At 38.6% G+C, this 14,670-nt stretch overlaps 1 protein-coding gene across 1 annotated transcript in view; it reads right to left on the bottom strand.

Moving 5' to 3' along the window:
- The window catches only part of ANO10 (anoctamin 10), a 223,663-nt gene that overhangs the window by 172,624 nt on the left and 36,369 nt on the right, over positions 1-14,670 (bottom strand). Inside the window, exons 7-9 of the mRNA XM_041734366.1 lie at positions 14,569-14,624; positions 12,848-12,922; positions 10,833-11,015 (exon numbers count right to left, since the gene is read on the bottom strand). Coding sequence (XP_041590300.1) covers positions 10,833-11,015; positions 12,848-12,922; positions 14,569-14,624 — 314 coding nt within the window. The remainder of the gene's footprint in view (positions 1-10,832; positions 11,016-12,847; positions 12,923-14,568; positions 14,625-14,670) is intronic.

Below are 14,670 nucleotides of genomic sequence, written 5' to 3'. Positions count from 1 at the left end.
AAAGCAAAACAAAAAAACCCTCAGAATTTCTCCCAATTTCTTCTTCTCAACAACAGAATTTACATAAATTCCAAAACAGTCATATATTTAAGTTTCTGAAAGAATGAAATGATTTCGCTACTCATTTCATTGTGCCAAATCTGAATTATTACATAATAACAGCAAAGCTAAAGATGTTTATTCTTAATCAACTAACAAGAAATGATTCCACATCACTATTAGAAATTTTACATGACTGCTCCATGGGTACCTCAGAATCTCAGTCCCTGACCCTCCATTTAAAAACTGGGAGTGGCCGGGGTGCCTGGGTGGCATAGTGGTTAAGCATCTGCCTTCAGCTCAGATTATGATCCCGGGGTCCTGGGATTGAATCCCCTATTGGGCTCCCCACAAGGAGCCTGCTTCTCCCTCTGCCTGTGTCTCTGCCTCTCTCTCTTTCTCTATCTCTCATGAATAAATAAAACTTAAAAAAACAAAAAAACTGAGAGTGGTGGTATGTCTGGGTGGCTTAGCAGTTGAGTGTCTGCCTTCAGATCAGAGCATGACCCCGGGGTCTGGGGACCCAAGTCCCACATCAGGCTCCCCGCAGGGAGCCTACTTCTCCCTCTGCCTATGTCTCTCTCTGTGTCTCTCATGAATAAATAAGTAAAATCTTAAAAAAAAAAAAAAAAAAAGAGTGGTGATGCCAATGAAAATGGCAGAGTAAGGACCTCCAGAAATGTGTACCTCCATGAAAATGTAAAAAATGGCAAAATGTGTCAAAACCAATTTTGGGGGTACTCTGGAAGTTAACCAAAGGCTTGAAGAAATTCTGGCTGCATGTAGTCATGGCAAACATCTCAATCTTCTGGCATTTTTAACTTATTCTAGTCTCATCTTCTGCTCTCCAGCTCTGCAGCAACCTTGAAAAACAAAACAAAACAAAAAACAAGCATGCACTCCCAGGACCAAAGGGAGCAGAGTGCGGCTGGAGATCTTTGAAAGCCTCATTCCCAAAAGGAAATCATTATTTGACCTGGTTAGTGGTACCTTAGAAGACCCCACTCAAAAGGCTCATCTTTATTCAACTTCACTGAGTCACTTTTAATGCTAAAGGCTTCTCCTTAGGTATGTTCGCTGAATTTTAAACATCAGTCAGCCTGAGATAATGAGTAGCAGAGCTGGGGTGAACAAGGGACTAGCCAAGGAGCTCAAAAGGAAAGCTGAGGAATGACACATCCACAGGGACTCTGAAAAGTTCCAACATTTTCCTGGAAATCTAGAAGACCAGGCACATTCATAGTATCTTGCATAATCTCAGGAAAGATCTGAGAAGGCTCTAAGATCTCACCTTTGCATAAGCAGAAAGTGAATGCTAAGGCAGAATTTTGAACTTCCTGGTTTAATGTTACACAAAACCAGGCATCTGATGCAGGATAGAAGCATAAAAATTTTCACCTTTAGCCCAGAAGGCTGACCCTATGACCTGCATAATTTGGTAAGGATTAAATTAAGTGCTGGTTGCTACATTCTTAAAAAGTCTCATGACTGCCTGTACATCTCACCAACATTTAATATCGAACTGAATGAGAAGCACAAGAGAAATCTTGCAGAAGTAGTTTTATGAGAATAAATTTGAAGAAATATTTATGATTTAATACTCACAGTATGTCCCCTCTCCCTTGAGCATTAAGCATATAACCACCAGCTTCATACAGAAAAAGTACAACTATTTCAAGATGCCCGCAGGTCCTGTCCCAGTGGACAGAAAGCACCTTTTTGCACTGAAAATGTTTCAAGAATTCTTTCTTGACTGTTCACTTGCAATCCCATATCAACATCTATTTAACACTCAACACAACAAAATACTCATTCTTCTCAAGAGCACATGAAACAATCTTCAGGATAGAGACAGTTAGGTCATAAAATGATTCTCAACAAATCTAAAAGGCTTAAAAATCATACAAAATATCTTCTCTGACCACAATGGAAGTGGAAAACAGTAACAAAAGGAAATTTGGGAGACTCACATATTGTATGGATATTAAGCAACATACTCCTAAAAAATCAATAAGTCAAAGAAGAAATCACAAGATAAATGAGAAAATACTTTGAGATGAATGAAAATTAAGACACAATATATCAAAACTTATGGGATGCTGTGAAAACAGTGCTCAGAGGCAAGTTCATGGGTATAAGTGCCTTCATTTAAAAAAAAAAAAGGCAGATCTCAAAACAACTAAAATTTTCACCTTAAGAATCTAGTAAAAGGAAAAAAAGAATCTAGTAAAAGAATAGTAAACTAAATTTAAAGCAAGCAAAAGGATATAAGCACAATAAAGTTTTATATGCATATGACAATTTATATAAATACATAAACATGTATTTTATATAATTAATTATAATCATTTCAATAGATACAGGAAAAAACCCAAAATCTGATACTCTTTCATGATAAAAACACTCAACAAATGAATAACAGAGAACTTTCTCTGGCATAAGGATAGACATATAGAGGTCAACAGAATAGCACTGACAGTGCTAAGACCATTCAATGAAGGAAAAAATTATTTTTTTAAACAAATAGTGCTAGGACAACTAGATATCCACATGCGAAAGAATGAATCTGGACTCTTCCTCGCTATCTACAAAAATTAATTAAAAATGGATCAGACCTAAATCAAGAGCTGTCTATAAAATTCTTAGAAGAAAATATACGAGTAAATCTTCCTGTCTTTAGATTAAGGCAATGGTTTCTTAGAGATGACACCAAAAGAACCAGCATCAAAATAGAGAGACATCTGATTCCATTAAAATTTTAAAATTCTGTGCATCAAAGGACACTCAAGAAAAAGCTAACCCACAGAATGGAAGGATATTTTTGCAAATCATATAACTGATGAGAAATTTATATTCAGGAGCATTTGTGGGTGGCTCAGTCAGTTAAGCAACTGACTTTTGATTTCAGCTCACGTCAAGATCTCAGGGTCATGAGACTGAGCCCTGCATCCACAGTAGGTATAGAGCCTGCTCAAGACTCTCACTCCTACTATGTCTGCCCCACCCCCGACCCGTTCACGCTCTAAAAAAAAATTTATATTCAGAATATTTGAAGAACTCTTGCAATGAAATAATAAAAAGGCAGATAATCTGATGAAAAGTGGGCAAAGAGGGATCCCTGGGTGGCGCAGCGGTTTGGCGCCTGCCTTTGGCCCAGGGCGCGATCCTGGAGACCCGGGATCGAATCCCACATCAGGCTCCCGGTGCATGGAGCCTGCTTCTCCCTCCGCCTGTGTCTCTGCCTCTCACTCTCTCTCTGTGACTATCATAAATAAATTTAAAAAAATTAAAAAAAAATTAAAAAAAAAAAAGTGGGCAAAGAATGTGAATACATATATTCCCAAAGAAGAGACACAATGGTCAAAAAGCACATGGAAAGATAATCAGTATCTTTGGGCATTAAGAAAATGCAAATCACAAACACAATGAAACACCATTTCACACGTATTAGGTGTGGCTATCATTAAAAGGGGGGAATGGTGCCTGGATGGCTCATTCGGTTAAGCATCTGACCCTTGGTCTTGCTCACATCATGATCTCGTGGTAATGAGGTCAAGCCCTGTGTTGGGCTCCATATGCAGTGTGGAGTCTACTTGAGATTCTCTCTCTCTCCCTCTGGCCCTCCCCCAACATGTGCATGCTTGAGCTCTCTCTCTCTCAAATAAATAAGTCTAAAAGAAAAAAAAGAAGTTATTAAAAGAGGGAAAAAGGCAAAACATAACGTGTTGATAGAGATGCAGAAAAAAATGGGACTGGTAGGGATGTAAAATGATACCAACTGCCTTTGAACACAGTCTGGCAGTTCTTCAAAAAGTGAAACACAGAGTGAACTTATGACCTAGCCCATGGTACCATGGGTACCACATGTTCATAAGAAACACATTCATACAGAAGCTTGCACACAAATGTTCATACCAGCATTATTCATAAAAGCCAAAAAGTGAAAACAATCCAAATGTCTTCAGCTGATGAATGAATAAATAAAATGTAGTATATCCATACAATGGAATTTTATTCAACCACAAAAGGAATAAAGTACGGATACATGTTATCTCATGGATAAACCCTGAAAGTATTGTGCTTAGTGAAAGAAGTCAGACACAAAGGCCATATACTATACAATTCCATTTACATGACATGCACACAATAGGTAAATCCACAGAGACAGAATGCAGGCTGGTGGTTGCCAGAGCCTGGGGTAGAACTGACTGCTTAATAGGTATGGGATTTCTTTCGGGAACGATGAAATATTCTGGAATTAGTGGTGACTGTTGTAAAACCTTACGAATTTACTAAAAATCATTACACTGTACACTTCAAAATGGCTAAATTTTATGGTATGCAAATTATATCCCAATTCTGAAAAAAAAAAAAGCTGATAGCAACAAGGAACCTCCCAAGAGTTACTCCATCAAAAAGTCACACTTGCTGACTTCCAGCATGCTCTGGCCTCCTCATGACCATCCAAGAACACAGGCTGCAATGATTCTAACTCAATAAAAATACTTGTCACAATATTTTAAAGTAATATTAAGTATTCTATAGTATTCTATATAGTATAAAATATATATTCTATGTAATTCTATATATTCTATTATATACATCTTATATATATTATTATTACATACAGTCTATATATTATACATAAATACATAAATATATTATACATTTAATATGATAAACATATAATGTATTATACATTTAATATACATTTTATGTTTAATATATTTTATATATACTACATGTATATTAAAGCTCAGTAGCTGAGCTTCAGTGTAGGTCAGATTGCACTTCTAGTCAAGTTATTTTCTTATTTTGTATTTCACTAAAATAGAAAATACCCAAACCTAAGTACTGGGAATGGTAGAAAGTGCTTCTTTCAGGTGTTCTGAGTACATGGAGAAAGCATGAACCCAGAGATTCTACTGTTTTCAAGGTTCACATGTGCCTTAGGAGACAGTGGTGGTTGGCACTCAGCTGGAGATTCTGTGGTGAGTAGTTTCTAAACCACTCTTTGGTTGCATTTGCTTCTGGAAAGTATTTCCTGATGTTGTGTTGTAGCATATAGATGTGGTTTTAAAACATACCTAATGATATGGCATCGATTCATTTCTCTGAAAAATGTAGAAATCAAGAGTTAGGAAAGAGTGAAAATCTTAGCTATTAAGCCATTTTTACAACAATTCAGTCTTAAGAAATCCTGATAGCCTACATTCGGCTTTCAAAACTGTGCTGTTTCAATTCTGAAAGTACGTGGTTGAGCCTCTGCAGAGATGTGTGGACAAATTCTCCTGGATGTGCCAATAGGCAGCCTTCAGAAGGCATTTTTAGCATACAACACCCAGTGAGCTCCTCCCACCTATAGCAGTGCACTGGACATTCTGTTTTTCCATCTCACACAGGGAGTGAGTATAGTATGTTAACACCATATCGGTACTTTTACATTTCTGAGCACTTTGGAGCCAGTAAATTTAGCAAAGCAGGGACGTACTCCAACAGAAAGAAGGGGAAAAAAATGCAAATTCAATAAAGTAAATAATCACATATTAAAATAAAAATACATTAACCAAGACACTATAATTATACTAGTGGCAAGTTAGCAAGGACCAACTAACACAAACTTATAACATTTTAAGAGAAAAGCTGTCATTAAGAATACTATAATATTTCCATGAAGTCATAACTAATTTTACATGTCTACTTACTAAATGAATGAAAACAAAATTTTAGGTTTCAAGTGATCCATCCCACTGGCTCCTCAAATCAGCCCTGGAGAAACACCATGTCTGAGAGTTCCCTACATTGAGTGCAGGACAAGGGAAGAAAGTATACTGAGGACAACATACAACACACAGACATCAGGGACTGGACATTCTTCTCATAAAACTTATTCCATATTGAATGCCTGCTAAGAGTTAACAGGTAAATAACATGATAAATAATATGGGGACCCTGCCCTCAGTGATTGAGAAAGGAAAAGTATTAGTAAGTCACACAAAACCCTAAATAAATGTACACATGGTGTTCCATTAGGAAATTTATTAGTGTAAATGAACATATTAAATAATGAAAGGACTTAATCTGATAATCTCAACAGAAGCAAATAAATGAAAAATTTGATAAAATTTAACATCCTTCACAATACAAACTCTTAGCAAATAAGGAAAAAAACATTTAAACTGGTTTGGGATCCCTGGGTGGCGCAGCGGTTTGGCGCCTGCCTTTGGCCCGGGGCGTGATCCTGGAGACCCGGGATCGAATCCCACATCGGGCTCCCGGGGCATGGAGCCTGCTTCTCCCTCTGCCTGTGTCTCTGCCTCTCTCTTTCTCTCTCTGTGACTATCATAAATAAATAAAAAATAAATAAATAAATAAAAAATAAACTGGTAAAAAGTCATCCACCAAAAACATGTGACAAACACAACACTCAATGATGACCAAAAAAAAAAAATCAGGAACAAGAGAAAAATTCCTATTGTAACTACTTCTGTCCAAATTATGTTGAACACATTAGTGAGCCCAAAAGATAACTATGAAGATGAATAAGGAAAACAGCTGTTATTTATTTATTTATAGCTGAAATATCTGTCTACATAGGAAATTCAAGAAAATGGACTGGAAATAATGGAAGACTCAGCAAGGCTGCAGGATAAAACATACAAAAATCAACAGCACCCCGATGTTTCTAGCAGCAATGGCCACAATAGCCAAACTGTGGAAGGAGCCTCGGTGTCCACCGAAAGATGAATGGATAAAGAAGATGTGGTTTATGTATACAATGGGATATTACTCAGCAATTAGAAACGACAAATACCCACCATTTGCTTCAACGTGGATGGAACTGGAGCGTATTATGCTGAGTGAAGTAAGTCAATCGGAGAAGGACAAACAGTGTATGTTCTCATTCATTTGGGGAATATAAATAATAGTGAAAGGGAATATAAAGGAAGGGAAAAGAAATGTTGGGAAATATCAGGAAGGGAGACAGAACATAAAGACTCCTAACTCGGGGAAACGAACTAGGGGTGGTGGAAGGGGAGGAGGGCGGGTGTTGGAGGGGAATGGGTGACGGGCACTGAGGTGGACACTTGACGGGATGAGCACTGGGTGTTTTTCTGTATGTTGGTAAATTGAACACCAATAAAAATTAATTTAAAAAAAATCAACAGCATTCCTATGTACTGGCAACAAACAATTAAAAACTATTTTTAAAAAGCTACCAATTAGAGGAAACAGGAAAGTCTCAATGTATCCACCAGCATATAACTTATTTGTTACAAAGTGAAAAACCTCCTCTGCCATCTGCCTGTCAGCAGGTCAATCCAGGAATCTAAAATGTCAGCTCCAACCTACACAAGGGGCAACCTGACATCATACCCTCTGATGGGGTACAACGGAGGTACCTTCTGGTAATCGCCAAGCTTGAATCATATAAGGAAACAATGGGACCAACTGGCTACTCCAAAGCCAATGCCCTGCAAAACAAAAAAGGCAGGAGAGCTATTCTAGATCTGCAGTTTTAAGCTGTTTGGTCTTTGAAGCCCTAAACTCTTAAAAATGACTGAGGACACCAAAGGCCTTTTGTTTATAGGAGTTCTACCAGTGCATGTTTGAAACTAAAACTCAAACTGTAAAAACTATTTCTCATTGATTCATTTAAATAAAAACATTAACATCAATAAAACACTGCTGAAAAAAATAATCACATTTTCCAAGACAAAAATGTTCAGTATAGAGAATAGTGCTGTTTAAGTTTTTAGCAAATTTCTTAACGTTTATCTTATTAGAAGGCAGCTCTTTTACTGCGTGGCAATGTTGCCCTAACTGAAGCATTTGTCATGCAAATTCATATTCATGCAGCTATGCAGTTGGGTGTGAACTGGCAATTTGCAGGAGAGGGGCAGCAGTGTACACTGCAGATCGAGGTGCTCTATGGCCTTAGCCCTGTGGCTGGTACAGCAGGGTCAGAAGACCCCAGCAAATTACCCTCGGTGAAGACATTACAGCGGTGTTCTTTTTCCTTACTTTTTACTTACTCTGTCCTGCATTATCCAAGTTTCCTACAGTGCCTAACAAGTAGTACTTTTATAATGTTGTTTGTGTTTCAGTCCAATTTGTTTTCCCCAAAATTTGGTTATTATGTTAGATTCTCATAGAGCAGTCAGGATGAGCTTTACAGTACATAGAATTCTAAGTTCAGACTTCAGTGAGGAGAAAAATACACTTGGAGGGAAGAATCAGTGCATAGGAAACGATCTAGAGCATATATGACCAAAAAGTATGTCCCCTCTCCCAATACATGGAGAGAGTTGAAATAGCAAATACTGGATTGTCACTCCATTAGAGAGAGTAGAGGGGGACATGTAGGATATGAGGACGGGAAAATGCATCTGATCACACAGGACCCTGCAACCAAGTTAAAGAGTAGCACTGCTAACCCCAGCGTCCACTCACAGACCCAGGACCCTCAAAGAGAAACTTGTCCCCTATTTCATTTACTTCACCTCAGAGAGCCCAAGCTGAATGACAGAAAGACTCTCATCTGGAAAAGCAAAGCCTTGAATCTTGTTCTTGATTTAGTTGCCAGGTGATAAACAACATAGAGCTTCATCGGCCTTTTATTAACATAGGAGTAGCAATGCTTAATTTTCTCTTGTAAAGATATTATCAGATGTCATGAAATGCCACAAAGGTGAGGTCTAAGATTCTGGCAGTGTCATCTTATTAGTGCACCGTTCTTAGGTGAATTAAAATTGCTTGCGCAAGAAGCATATTGATTTACTGTACACTACTCACTGAGCCAGGAGAAAGGAGAAGAAACTGGTCTTGAGAAGAGTGTGAATTTGATCTGGGGCACTTTGGGAGATAATGTTGTTTGCCCAAGTAATTCAGAGATTGACAGCAGATTCTGATTATAGGAAGAAGAGAAGGAAAGTAGATATAAATATGGAGAATTATTTCAACAAACTGTGAGGGGCAGGAAAGATAGGACATGAACAGCAGAAGATGTGAGGGTTTGCTTGGTTTGGGACAGGAGGGTTGCTGACAGTTGAGGCAGGGAGAAGAGGAAGTGGGAGATGTGGGAGCTCCAGGTGGGCACTGGGAAAAGAGGCCTTGAGAGGGGATGCAGAATAAAGGGGATGGAATAAAGAGCTTGGAGGAGAGACTGCTGGTTGGCTTCCATAAGAGAGTAAAGGACAAAAAATAAACACAGCCAGAAATAGCACTCCCCCAGAACAAGCAAGGAAAGGATTTTGACACAGCATGAAGCAGACTGAGTTTTCAGGCCACAGTAAGCTAGCCCTCAAACCAATTCAGGCAAGATGGCGCCATACTGTGCAAATGTGTTCCTTTAACTCTTCCTGCGCATAAAGGCGAGCATGTATGTGTGTGTGTGCGCGCGCGTGTGTGTGTGTGTTACATGTGCACACACATGCCTGCATTTTCTCTGACCCTTCATGTATAAACAGAAATAGTGTTCCTGGTCATGCGTGCCATAAATTTATACTTTGAATCACGTTCTCCCTCAAAGACAGCAATGACAGAAAACGCTAGTGCATATATGTATATTTTCATCAGAGGCATATCACCACTCAAAAATTAGAAAATCAGCTGCTTAGGTGAGAAACAGAACAAAATGCAAGGTGGTGAGCAGGAGCCTGGTCAGACTCAAATCCACAGGCCAACAACGTGGCTAGATCTGCATCCTATGGAGCAGGGGACTCAAACGCACCCCACTCCCCTGGAGGCTGAGGCTAGGCTGTTTGAACAAAACCAGGAGCTAGGACAGTGTTCCACTTAACCGGAAAGGAGGCTGGAAAAAGCCACAACTGCTGCTCTGGAATACAGCTTGTGTCAACAGCACGCTACCTACTTGCTCTCCAAAATCCCTGATGTCATCACAAGGTGGGAGCTCTGGACTAAAGACTTAAGAGGCTCAGGGGACAGTTGTGAAAATAAGGTAGGAAGAAGTGAGCAGAGAGAGAATACACTCCTCCTCAAGATGAACATACCGACTAAAACTCATAAGCACATAAGAAAAAGGGGCACAGGAGCCAAGAAACTCATAAGATGATTCATTAAGATGGAAAGCAAGACTAAGTGAGTTTCACAATAACAGACCCTCACAGATGAGCCACTGCAGGGCCTATTTCATAAGAAGAGTACCACCCACCCTAAGGAGGAAGGGGTAGGATGTACAGTGACCCAAAGTAGATGTGACGCTGACACCCCTTGCCCACGAACACAAGCCAGATGCTTCCACTGTTACAAGTGGCCAAACTGCCAGTGATCTGCTGGCAGTTCCTACAAAGAACTCAGACATTTTCTATCTTAAAGGGACCATTTTGTACTTACAATACAACTGAGTAATTTAAACTACAAATGAGACTGAAGATTGACACTCCAGTTTCAGCAGTGGGCTTCAGCCTCCTCCAGACGCTGGCAGCACCCCAAGCAAGCAAGGTGCTGCCTCTTTTCAGCCTTCTCATCTCTCCCTGGCTCTGGCATCTTTGCAGCAATGACTGCCACAAGCCTTGGCAGAGCAGTGACAGAACTGGCCAAACCTACCCTCTGCTGTTGTTAGGCATAAGTTCCAATTAAAGACAGCAACATTTCAATGCAGTTCCTCCTTTTCTTTTTAGCTTTAAAATAGCTCTTGTTTAAAGCACCCTGGCGGGAAAGACACTAAAGTAGCTACATCTGAGACAGTGGGCAAACACATGTGTTGAGCTCAGTGCATGACTGTTAACTCACTTTTAGTCAATGGTTAATTCAGCAATAGTCAAACTTACCAAATAGGTTCCCATTTCTTTTTCCAGGACAACTTGTTCATATAATGTAGCATCAATGTCGGCTTTCAAAGCCTGCACCTTCCTCCTCACCTGCACGTGGTGCTTCTTTTGGAGCCAATAAGGAAGAAGAGATTCCATAATTTGGTTAAGGATCTGGGAGGTAATCAGGAGAGTGGCCAAGCTCTAAAAAGAAACACACAAATGGAATCTGACAATGTAGTTTAATGAGATCACAGTATACACATAATCATGTAATAAATAAAATGGTACCTTCAACAAACAGTATATTATTAACAAAAACTAGTATCAAAGAAGCTAGGTGCTAGAATAATGCTTCTAATTTTTTTTTCACAAGAAGAACATACTAAAATGCAAAAATTGTTATATATAAATAGGATTAAAATAAGAAATAAATCAATTATGAGTTGGCAGGGGAAAATTTAACTTAAGATTGTGTTTTTTGTCATCTCATCCTTGCTACAACATAACAATCTACATATTGTCAACTTTGTAAAAAAGCAGTTTGGCCAAACTTTTTTTAATATTTTATTTATTTATTCATGAGAAACACAGAGAGAAGGCAAAGACATAGGCAGAGGAAGAAGCAGGCTCCCTGCAGGAGGCCGATATGAGACTTGATCCCTGGAACTCCGGGATCACACCCTGAGCCAAAGGCAGACACTCAACCGTGGAGCCACGTAGGCGTCCCAGTTTGGCCAAACTTTAAAAAAAAATTACAAAATGAACACATTCTCTTTCACTAAAGAAAATCTAGAAAGGAGGGAAAAAAAAGTCCACCGTAATTCCACAAGCATGATGGAACCACTGCTAACATCTTAGGATACTTTTTTCCAATCACAAATAAAAATACAAGTAGCCCACGGACTGCTATTGACTCTATATCATTCCCAACATTCACTACTATCAATGCTGCTCCTTGGATACCTGTATACATGAATCTTTGTTCCTATCTCTGATGATTTACTAGGGATGGATTAAGGTTCTTGGCAAAGCTGCCCAAGAAGTTTCCAGAAATGCTGTGTCAATTTCTGCTTACCCCAGACGGACAAAAGTGTTTCTATCACACACCGCCTTTGCTGGTATTAAAATCATATTATTTAAGAAGTCCTTCCCTAACCCCATCTCGTATCTCCTGTTAAAGAAAAGGAGACTCTCTAAGGTACAAGAAATGAGAAGTCATACCCTGATAATACACTAACAGCAGGACAGAAGACAATGTGTACATCCAACTTCTCAATCTCAAAATGTATTATTCCGAACTTTTAATTTTCAAAAAAGTAGCAATATATCTCGTATTGTTCTTAAGATTGTGGCATTTACTTTTACTTTTATGCAAGCAGTTAGACATAACTACAAAATCTTCTTTCTCTTTACTAATGTTTACAGCATATTAAAACCAAGAAAGAACAGCTCTGATAGCTGGCTCAGTTATAAAAAAGATAATTTAGATAGCAATAATTTGTACTCAATTTATCTTTTTCACTGGCATTTGTGATCCAAGAATGGCAACACACCAAAGTAAATGTCACTTTCCTAAACATTCCAGAAAAGACACAACATTGCATAGGACCTGCTGGTCTTTAAGTTTAACAATTTATTCATTTAAAAAAGGAAGCGTGTAAGGTACACTTAAAGTCAAACCGATCACCCCTCACTCTGGGACACACACAAAACTTCAATTAAGAAATATACTTCAAAAAAAAAAAAAGAAATATACTTTTTTCATCAGAATTGATTTACAAGCTTTGAGATGAACTATGTATTTTATTTACTTCTACTATATTAGTTTTGCAAGTAGGTTAGCTTCAACTAATTTGTTTTCATTTGAGTATGATATACAATGCAATTGCTAATGGTTTTATATTTAGAAATGGCTTCAAAATATACAAAATGTAACATTTAATATCTAAAAATAACAATGTTAATTACATTACCCGAATATAGGAAAGAAGCCCTAAAACCTGTAAAACTCATACCTTTTGCTATTCACTCACCTGACGCAACAGCTTCATATCCCTCAAGACAAAGGCAATGTAGAAGAGTGAGGCAAAGCAATTCAGAAAGTTGAACTGCCAAAAAAGAGAGTAATATTTCACACTGGTTTACAAATACTTTATCAAAATTATAAATATAGCATTAAAAATGTATTGAGGGAGCTTCCAGTCCTGACAAGATGGCATAGACTTGTTTCTCCCCTATTCCTCCTCACTAAGCATGTCCATAAACTCTGGAAATAACACAAGGGGCAAGCAAAGGAGAACTCTGAAAGCTGCCTAGAGCCTAGAAGATGAACTGGTTTGGGACTCCAGGCCAGCCTAGCAGATTTCTACTATATTCTAACACAAGAGGAAGAGCAAGGCCCACCCAGCCTTTTCCACCCTCAACCAGCACTCCAGATAGCCTGGATGGGCTCATTCCCTACCTACCCACCTCACCCCAACCCCTGTTCATTCAAAGAGTCCTACAGACCTGGCAAAGGGGACCTCTCTGGAGTCCTCACCAAGAGTGCATCCCACCCTGCAAAACCTGGCACTCCCCTGCCCCCAAGGAGACATACTAGGACAGCCAGACAGCAAGCACCAGCATTTTGAATATCAATACCTCACAGTGCTAGAATGAAGCTTTCAAAGACTTTTTAGGTATGCACAGCTGTTTGTTCCTTTTCTAATGTCCAAATTGCTAAACTGTTGAATTTTTATTACCTACTTATGAAAAATGTTACTTCCTTACCACTGTTGCCTTTACAAATTTACCTACCTCCAGAAACCTAAACACCTTCCTATCAGTTAAAACCTGAAAAACTAGATAAATAAGCTTCTTAGAATGATTTCTGTAACTGTAACAAAAACTTGTTTCTCTAGAACCCTTTCTTGGGGGTAAGGTACATGGACTGTGCTCCAGGTGAAGAGTTTAGAGGACTCTCTCTGTACCTTTCTTAATCCGCAGTTATGTTCCCAATGGCTGAGGTGACCTCCTGATAAACGAGGGGCTTCCAAGCTGATATTTATTATTTATAATAATAACGGGAAGAAGCCTAGTATGTGAGCTTATATACAAATACCAAGCAGGTTACACTATGCCTTTTCTCCATTTCTTTCCTCCTAGCCAATAAAATATGCTGGGAATCTCTTAGACTTTGGAAAACTCTTTCACAAAATTAAAAAAACAAAAACAAAAACAAAAAACGTAATGCTCCATCACTGAACAGAATTGTTGAATAGTGAAACAAAGAAGTGACCAAAAGGAAAAGAACAGAAACAGGTCTATAACATGGTTAGTTAGTTTGTTAAATAACTAGAAATTGGCTCTACTACTAATTTCTGTACTTGAAGTCTTAACAGCATGTGTACATAGGCAGTAAGACAACTGAACACATATGTAAACACACTCAATCCTTGCCTACCTATACCAAATATACTGATATTTTAAATTAGAAGCCAGTCTTCGTATTTATACCCCTATTAACTAGTATACATAAGTTTCATAATCCAAGTAGATTTGGGGTTTTTTTTTAAAGATTTTATTTATTCATGAGAGACACAGAGGAGAGAGAGGCAGAAACACAGGCAGAGGGAGAAGCAGGCTCCATGCAGGGAGCCTGAGGCAGGACTCAATCCCAGAACCCCGGGATCATGACCTGAGCCAAAGGCAGACACTCAACTGCTGAGCCACCCAGGCATCTCCAAATAGATTTGTATATAAAAACTCTACTCACCACCAAAACTTTCAGAATTAAATGATTCTGGTAGGCAGATTCCAATCTGTGATTCTCTAAAATATTAAAAAGGAGAGGAAATTTCTCTTAGATAAGCAAGAA

Source organism: Vulpes lagopus, chromosome 19 (assembly GCF_018345385.1).
Source record: "Vulpes lagopus strain Blue_001 chromosome 19, ASM1834538v1, whole genome shotgun sequence".
In the NCBI taxonomy this organism is placed as follows: Eukaryota; Metazoa; Chordata; class Mammalia; order Carnivora; family Canidae; genus Vulpes; species Vulpes lagopus.
Note: the sequence above shows the minus strand (reverse complement) of the source record. Positions and strands in the feature narration are given on the sequence as shown.